At 39.9% G+C, this 9,092-nt stretch overlaps 1 protein-coding gene across 1 annotated transcript in view; it reads right to left on the bottom strand.

The window, feature by feature from the left end:
* Positions 1-4,601: 4,601 nt before the first annotated feature.
* DCAF17 (DDB1 and CUL4 associated factor 17) overlaps positions 4,602-9,092 on the bottom strand; it is a gene marked incomplete at its 5' end in the record, with an annotated part of 17,733 nt that continues 13,242 nt past the window's right edge. Inside the window, 4 exons of the mRNA XM_010189445.1 lie at positions 4,602-4,864; positions 5,589-5,744; positions 7,201-7,284; positions 8,811-8,898. Of these exons, the coding sequence (XP_010187747.1) occupies positions 4,676-4,864; positions 5,589-5,744; positions 7,201-7,284; positions 8,811-8,898 (517 nt within the window). The remainder of the gene's footprint in view (positions 4,865-5,588; positions 5,745-7,200; positions 7,285-8,810; positions 8,899-9,092) is intronic.

The raw sequence follows: 9,092 nt of genomic DNA, 5'->3' as shown, positions 1-9,092 counted from the left end.
GAGACTCTCCTTAGTTCTCCTTTTGTTGCCATGTTTTGGCCATCATTTTGTAACTTCAGTAAAGCAGAAATAAATACTAAAGTTACAGTTGCGTAAATGCCGAGTCTAGCAACCTGAGAGCTTCAAGTGCTCCTCTCTGAAAATCTAAGATTGTGAAATAGCTGCAAAACAAAGATTTCCCTTAAATATCTCTAACATTGGTTTAAATGCTGGAATACTTGTTTCCTTCTTTGAGTAGGCATAACCTATTCAGTCGGCACACCAGGAGAGGACTCCTGGAATTCTGTTTCACACACAGAAACCTTCTTCATGTTGGGTGACAATTACTGTACTACTCATCCATCCCTCACAAGTAACATTTTTGCAGGAAGTGACTGAATTCTTTGCTTTAGCAGGGACTAATTAAGTTTCTCCAGTTCATGGGAGAAAAAGAAAAGGTTCAGAAGAGGTTCAGATATGCCGTGCAATTATCATTAGTGAAGCATTGCTACATACATCTCAGATCAAATCACACTCCTTCCAGGAAAAAAAGCTCTTCAAAGGTTTTGTGCTGGTGACTGTAGCAACGCTTGGCAGTTATGAAGGAACTCAGTTGCTGTTCTATGAATTCTTTTGTGGTTCAGCCTTAGAAAACCACGTTTTGACTACTCCTTCCCCTTTTGGACTCGTATCATTTCGGTTTTGTACATTCTGGCAACAAGCAAGCTTGTCTCGAACAGCCTTCGGTGAAACCTGACATGAATGTACCGGTCCATGTCCTTCCTGTTTACTGGAGTGGTCCTTTGCCTTGTGCAGGCAGAGTGCCCAGACTGCTTGAAGCAGCAGACAGCAGCTCCTCACAGCTGCTCTTTAAGAGAACACCCAGTCTACATGGCACCCTATGTGGGTGTCCTTTCTAGCAGGTATTCCTAATAGCAATCTTTATCATAACTGGGAAGCAGTGGATTTATTAGCTGCTCCGTTTTGTGGGATAGCTGCCACAGTGCCATGAGGGGAAAAAAGGTTTCTTGCTGGTGAGTTTTTGGCAGCCTTCAGTTACTGTTAAGTAATATAAATGGTATTTTTCTCAATAACAAGAGGAAAATAAAAGACAAAATGAGAATAAAATGAGCAAGAAACTGTGCTGTTAAAGTAACAGGACATACCCAGAGAAAAAGAATAAAGAAACATTTCTCCACGCTGAAAATGCAGAAAGTTTGGGTGAAGTTACTTAACTGGGAACGTTGGTAAAAGTGCCAAAGATCTCTTCAATTCTGTGTTTGAAGTACACATTTGAGAATCTTTACTCATGTTAAGAGTTCATCTATATATTTACATCTATATATGTATATACATGCAGTCTCTTTTCCTTGGGCATGGAGTGCTGGTGAAAATAGTGGAAGCAGGAGCTTTTCAGCTTCAGTCTTTTAAAGTATGCATCTGGTCAAATCACTTGAGGCTTTATCTGCAGACTCTGGAAGCCCTGGTGTGCGTGGTAACCGCCCCCTGAAACCCACAGGAAGGAAAGGAGCTCAGAACGCCGCGCTAAGAGTTCCTCAGTCCGGTTTTTGTCGGACAGAAAGCTGTCAGTAAACGGCTTTCTTGATCACAAAGCAGTGAGCTCCTGCCTATGACAAATGACGAATATTTTTGTCTTCTGTATTTTATTCATCTTAGTTTCTGAATTTATAAATGGGAAAGAAACGGCGTTTGAAGAAGTTACTTCTGGTTTTTTGTTTCTCTTTTCTTGTACTAATGTCACGCTTTGGTGCTTGCAGAGATAACTATGCTGGGCACGCACACAAGAGTAATGGAAAACATGTGAGCATCCTCAGAATCTCTCCACTTTACGAATACCGTTATTCTTTAGTATCATAAATTATTCAGATTGTGTGAGAGATTTCCAAGTATCTAAATTACATCATGAAAAAGAGAAGAGTGCGTGCTCTAGAATCACCATAAATGGACATCAAAGTGTAAGTGTATGGGTCAGATCTAAAGCATTTATTCAGATTTCTTACCAACTTGGTACTGCACAATCGTACAACCCTACCAGCAACAGGTACCAAAAAATGCTTACATATAAGATCTCATGGCGAAGTAAAGCAATACCTTTTCCTGGTGGATGGGTTTTGTTTCAAAATTTAACTTGAAATAAAAGCTGCTGATTCAGGTGGGCTGCCACCAAGCATACAGGAATTTGTGTTTGCTTCAGATACAGGGTTATTTCTAACAGTGTAAAAAACTACTGGCTTGTGGTCTGGATTTTCCTCCTGTACCAACTGAAGTTTATTTTCTGCATAGGTACAGAAGGGAACACAGCCGTTCACAGCTTGAAATGACAACCCATAGGCATTTAGTCATTCTGCCTCTCTGGTGTGTCCCAGCCTGCTCATACGTGGGGTTGTGGATGGACCTGTAGAAGTGTTCAGGGCTAGCCACTCTGGGTTCCCTACTCTTAAATAGCTTTAAAATGAAACAGAAACATCTCCTCAGGTTTTTGAATTAAAAAGTCTACATGTGGCCTTCCAGGATGGACCATCTGCCGTTAGCTGTAGTGCAGCAACTGCGTATTTAGAGTGACAGAAATTCCTACACGAATCCCACAGTCTTCTTCATCAGTCTGGGCTGCCTCTTGGTCATTACAAATTGCTGCATTTCTCTAAAGATGGATACTGACGTAAAATTGTTGAGTTACCAGAATATAATAACTTAAGTCACTGGAAGGTACAGTGTATCATCACTCTTGACAAGCAGTACTTGCACTATTTAATAAACAATGAAGTTTAAGCATCAGGAACTTACAGGATTCACAGAATCACAGAATCCCAGACCGTCAGGGATTGGAAGGGACCTCCAAAGCTCATCCAGTCCAATCCCCCTGCCGGAGCAGGAACACCCAGATGAGGTTACACAGGAAGGCGTCCAGGCGGGTTTTGAATGTCTCCAGAGAAGGAGACTCCACAACCTCTCTGGGCAGCTTGGGCCAGTGCTCTGGCACCCTCACTGAGAAGAAGTTTCTTCTCCAATTGAAGTGGAACCTCCTGTGTTCCAGTTTGTGTCCATCACCCCTTGTCCTATCATTGTTTGTCACCGAGAAGAGCCTGGCTCCATCCTCGTGACACTCACCCTTTAAATATTTATAAACATGAATGAGGTCTCCCCTCAGTCTCCTCTTCTGCAAACTAAAGAGACCCAGCTCCCTCAGCCGCTCCTCAGAAGGGAGATGCTCCACTCCCTCCATCATCTTTGTAGCCCTACGCTGGACTCTCTCCAGCAGTTCCCTGTCCTTCTTGAACTGAGGGGCCCAGAACTGGACACAATATTCCAGGATTGTAAGTTATTATTACAGGATAATAATAATTACAATTATTACAGGAACTGCTGTAATAATTCAAACAGAAATGAGCATTAAATATCGGTATCTGCTTAAGAGTTGGATCTTCTGCCTAACAGTAGAGATTCGTATTAGTCTTTACCCTCATATCTTACTTACATAGTTACTTATATAGTAGCAGACAGGTAATTCTACAGATGCTTTTTCCTGGATAGTAAGTGAAAACTTACCGAGGCTAAGGGTGGAAGCAGTGTTGCTGCTGCTCTTTATTTCTACTGTTGTTTCATTTCATTTGCATGTTTTTGATTTTACTCCGTTCCACAACTGTATGCCACTTTCTCTTTTGCATTACATTTTATATAACCCTCACAATAGATAATTTTTATAGTTCTTCTAGAGCTCTTCACTGTGGCATCAGCTAGAATGACCCACACTTTATTAGTAAAGCCTGCACTGAAAATAAGTATTTCGGTTCAGAATTGCCGTGCTCATGATAATGGTGCTGGTAGCGAGAAATTGGATGTTGGTCATCCCTCCGAGTGCTACTCTCCTGAGCCATCTTTGGCTTGGATTTGGAAACACTCTTTATCACCATGAAGGCTCGAGCCTGCGTTTTGCTGGTGTGGCTGGTTTTTAATTTGAAACGCAAGCTTGCATTCTGCAGAATCTGAGCACACCTCGTGGAACTCCCGTGCATCAGACAGGCTGCACAGCGATCCGGCTGAGGATGGCGTAGCTTTGGCTCAGACTGGACAGCTCCTGCCCCTTGACACAGGGAGAACCAGGGAATTTATTGGTTTTTTTAAAAATATATCTATAAAAATAAAGATATATGAAAGAGGCAGAAAAAATACATAATTTATTAATACTTCTCTGTAAACCAAAACCAATACAACCAGAAAATGCAAGTTCTTACACAAAATCAGCAGAAGTATTTGTTTAAGTGGTTTAATGGTAACTCCCCCATTTTCATACCACATATAAAATTTATCCTATACAGTTCTACATACTTTAATTAACAGTCTGTATTAAAGTTGCATAGTTAGAACCATGTAAGACAGATCACAGCAGATGATCAGTAAGTCTGCATCTTTCTCCTTAATGTCCCGTATTTCAATCCAATTGCGGAAGAGCAGCAATAAATACTGCACCTATCCCTAATGATGAACTGGTGAGTACATGAAAAGCCATTGTGGACTACAGGCAAGTGTACAATGTCACAGAGAAAGAAGCAATAAAATTTCACATAGTAGTACAGAATGTTAAGATTAAATCCTGCCTGAAAACCAGCAGTTGACTAACTCGTATGTGCGAAGTCCTTAAATAACATCTGAACTCTCTGCAATTGTTTTTTATGTCTTAAATATATTCAAAAATTCTCCCTCCCTTTTTACAAGACACTTTTTCTGTTTTTTCATGGTTAGAACACTCATCATCTTTTGCAGTATCACAGACCATTTGGTAAACGTAACAGCTGAACCTCCTGTTAGGCTTCTGTTCTATATGTAATACGAGGTCTTCGTCAAAATAAACCTCATGACTGTAAGTCTGAAACGAGAAGAGAAAGAAGTCTGATTGCGGTTTCCAAGCCTTGTTAACACCAGTACCATTTTCCTTGGGGAACTAAAGAAATATTTAACATTGGTGACATCCATGATCAGGCAAGACCTTTCCATGGATGCACACAGACTGCTCCTCCAGATAAAGGACAGAACTGGAAAACTTTGAAAGGTTTCCCACGTGCCTATTACAGGAATCTAAGTGCAATTCAGATTTAAGATCACAAGTTGTCTATGCAGTCGATGATAAAAGAGGTGCCAAAGGTGCTGAATATTTCAGATCGTCCAAGTCGGATGTGCACCTAAACTTGGACTGTAGGAACAACCCATCTCTCCAAATACACACGTGCTGAGAGGTGAGCAGTTCAAGTTAAGCCAGCGAGACTATTTACAAGTTACAGAATTAAGCTGATGTAACTAGCCAGAGATAAGTATTTCAGAAAATCCTAATGACAACCCCTCCCTCAGCCAAAAAGCCGAATGAACCAACCAACCAACAAAAAATTCTTCATGTAAAATGATGGAGATTTCAGAGAAATGAGCTGCTCTCTGATGGAATACTCAAAAATTTCGAGTTATGATTATTTTATACAAATCTCATTCATAGCAGTTGGCAACATTACTTATATATCTGCTTCAAATCTGAACAAAAATGGTCGGTAAATGGGTATGGGGAAGCATTAGCATAAACAGAAGACAGGAATTCTCCTCACCACATCCCAGGACTCCTGTAAGGGAATACTCTTAAGCAGAATCCCACGTTCATTACAGTGCAAGTCAAGGTGGGCTCTTCCATCAGTTCCTATCTGAGTAACTGCCACGGTGGCTAACAAATCCAATTCATCTTCATAGTCCACAATTTTGAATGTCTTAGGAAAAAGAAAACCTCAAGTTTACAAACCAAACATAAATTCACATTCCTCTCTACCTAAATTGCATAGTTTGGTGTTCCCCCCCCCCTCTTTCAAGTGAAAGCAGAAGTGGAAAAAATTCCAGTTCTCCTGGTCTGATAAAACTTTGCCAGCCTGATACCCAAAAGGCATCTTTCCCAACACAAATTGTCTAATGTCTTTCAGCAAAATTCCTTAAGACAGAAGAAAGTTATGTTCTGAACAATCCTAATATGCAAGTAGATGTGTTTTATAATAACATACATAAGACAGAAAAAAGTACTTTTGAAAGTGGCAAAAGAAACATTTAAACTCCATGCCCTCTCTTGAAGCAGACACTTTAAGGACAGCATAGCTTAAAACCACTGCTGGTTTTGAGGGGATGGATGCATTAGGTTAATTCCAGTCACATGAACACCTGTGTGCTCTGTTCAGAGCTCTCTCGTGCTCCACACAGCGTGCGACAGCGAAGAACTGAGACCAAAAGGTGAAGACTGGGAACTGCCTTAATGGCCTCTGTCTCACCATCACAAACCTGGCAACGTACTCTCTAAACTCAAGTCAGTCTTTTTCTTTCACAATAGAAAAATATCTACTGGAATCACAAATAAAGTGTAACATCAGGAAAAAAACCCCCACCAACAATGTGCAGACTCTAACTTTTTATTATGTTTAAATAATTTTTTATAAAGTGGATAGAAATGAACTGCAGACCTTAAGGGTCCTGTATTTTTACCATAGTAAAATCTATTTCCTCAGAAAAAAGAATATAAATGACTTCCAGAAACTGATGAATTTGAACTCTTGTGCTTATATCAATTACAGCTCCAGCTTTAGATAGTACTAAAAAAATATTCTTCATAACCTCTTGAAGACTCAACACCAAGGCGTGTGGTGTTTTCACTCTTAAGAAGCATTTACTTAAAGGAAAAAAAGTGTTAAATAATTTATCCTGCAATCTAATCAAAGCAATTGGGAGAGAAAAATATAGTTCAGAGTCTTTTGTATAAAAGACATGGGGAACCTAAAGCAGAGAAAAAAAATAGGTTTCTTTCATGTCATAAAATGCTTTGTATGAAATGTTTAAAGGAGATGCTTGAATGCAGAGAAGTCATGGTTTGTCACATTAACATCCGATTTCTGTGCCACTGATGCTGCATAGAGATATGTATCATAGCATCATGGGACATAAGATCAGTTCTTGAAAGAAAGCCTACCCAAAGCACAAATGTCAACCAAGGAGAAAATACAAGAGACAGAGAGCAGAAGTTAAGTAATTAGAAGTTAAGACGACAAAGACAGCCACAGAAGAGGAATAAAGAACTCAAAGATTACCAGAGCTAATGGTTACAGCCACTGCACCTGACCCAAGAATGACTTCTGGCTCGCTAAACATCTTAAATCATCCATGAACTGCTCTTACTGTGCCAGTTACCTCTTGTTCTGGGTCATCATCCAGCAAGTTAAAACGCTTTTTCACCACTCGACCAGAAGCTGTTATGGTAACAGTGTCATTCACCTTTGGGGGAAAAAAACAGTGGCTCTAGACTTTGAAGCATTATAGTTTCTTCCTGTCTATTTGAGAATGTATCTATTTCGTGTCTTTTGCTTTCTGACCTTGTTTTAATCTCTCAGATCCTGTTTTTGTCACCAGCTATGTGTGGCCCTATTGCTGTTATCCCTTCTTTACGAGGAATCATGAACTCAGTGGCTTTAGTTGAGATATTACTGATGTTTACACATATTCAGACGTTCTCAGTTCTGTAGAGGTGTCAAAGGTTCTCAGCTACCATAATTTTTAGAACAGAAGTGACTGGAGCCAAGATGCTGGAATGAGAATTAAGACAGCTACTTCACCACCCATTTGTTTCTTAAACTCTTATTTACAGAAAATGGGGGAAGTGGCACCATAAACCACCACAGCTGCATGCACCGGGCTCCATTACCACCAGAAACATTCAAAACTGAGGAATCACCGTCTTAATGGACAACGCACAGCACAGACAGGTTTAGCACTCACATTCCTTTGCTCTTATTGCAACAGAAGTTATGTAAACAAACCCCAAAAAATGTACAGCAAGTCCTTAGATGACAAAGCTTATCCTTTCTGAATTCAATGGAAGTTTTATTACTGAGTTAGTGTAGGTTTTTAATACACTAAGTTTCCTTCTGCAGAAGCTTAAAAATTAGTACCACAGACTTCCAGGCACTTTACAGTACTTGTAAACTGTAAAAACCTTGCTTTTATTTAAGACATAGATTTGTATGCTGAAACAAAATTACATTTCCAGGCACTGCCAAAATGTTTTCTTGTCCAGTGTGCTCTTAACCTTTTGTCTTCATCAAACCACCACGGTAGTTTTAACAGCTCATTTCTACCGGGAGATCCAGATCATCCCCTCACCACTTGGTTCTACCTTTCTGCACCCTTCTGACCCACTGGTGATTCACTTCTGGTCTGTTCCAGCTCACCAAGCAAGCAGAAAAGCATTCACCTGTTCTACTGGGTTATTATTCTACTATTTTAGTGCATGGATTTGGCTCCCCAAGGCTTAGATGAATGCCAAACCTGTCACAAGGGTGTGCATGGCCAGCAAAAGAGAGAGACTTTTGGAAGCAACGCACTACCTTTGTTGTCTTACGAAGGCTCACCCCTAACTGATGAGACTTGAAACATTTCTAGCATTCGTATGATCAACTTACCTGACCACCAGAGGTGCACACAATTATCACCTGGGGGCACCTTCTTTTGAAGGAAATCTGTCACCATCTTTTAAGTATGTTTTGTATCAGTGATACATGGTTATACTGCAGAACATAAAGCATGCTGATAACTACAGAGAAGACTGGAGCTTTCTGAAAGCTATCCTGAAAGCATCACTGTTTTCAAAATCTTTTTTCATACAGCTTAAAGTGCGATGAAGACACAGGATGTCTTTCAATAAACTTCGAATTAAGCACATAAAACACAGTGATTACTCATATGTGCAAAGGCCCTGTGTACTGCTCAAAATCAGACATTGTGATCTCGGACACTAAACTCACACAGTTTTCTCTGTTGGCCACAATCGTAAAATCTTCTGCAATCTCCGTCTGATCTGTATTATTTTTAACTTCCTTAAGCTTCAAGACTCTACAGAAGAAACCAAAATTACACAATAAATCACGTATTCTAATCCACCTACTACAACACTTACACTTCTACATTTACGATTTTAAAAAATCAGGTACATTAAAACATCAGAAATAACTGAATTAGAAATAAATTATTTTTGCAATTTTGTTGTAAATGTTTGAAGTGAAACTTTAACACAGTGGTCCTTGAAC

The sequence above is a fragment of the Mesitornis unicolor genome, unplaced genomic scaffold, assembly GCF_000695765.1.
Source record: "Mesitornis unicolor isolate BGI_N332 unplaced genomic scaffold, ASM69576v1 scaffold41787, whole genome shotgun sequence".
NCBI classification, from domain to species: Eukaryota; Metazoa; Chordata; class Aves; order Mesitornithiformes; family Mesitornithidae; genus Mesitornis; species Mesitornis unicolor.
Note: the sequence above shows the minus strand (reverse complement) of the source record. Positions and strands in the feature narration are given on the sequence as shown.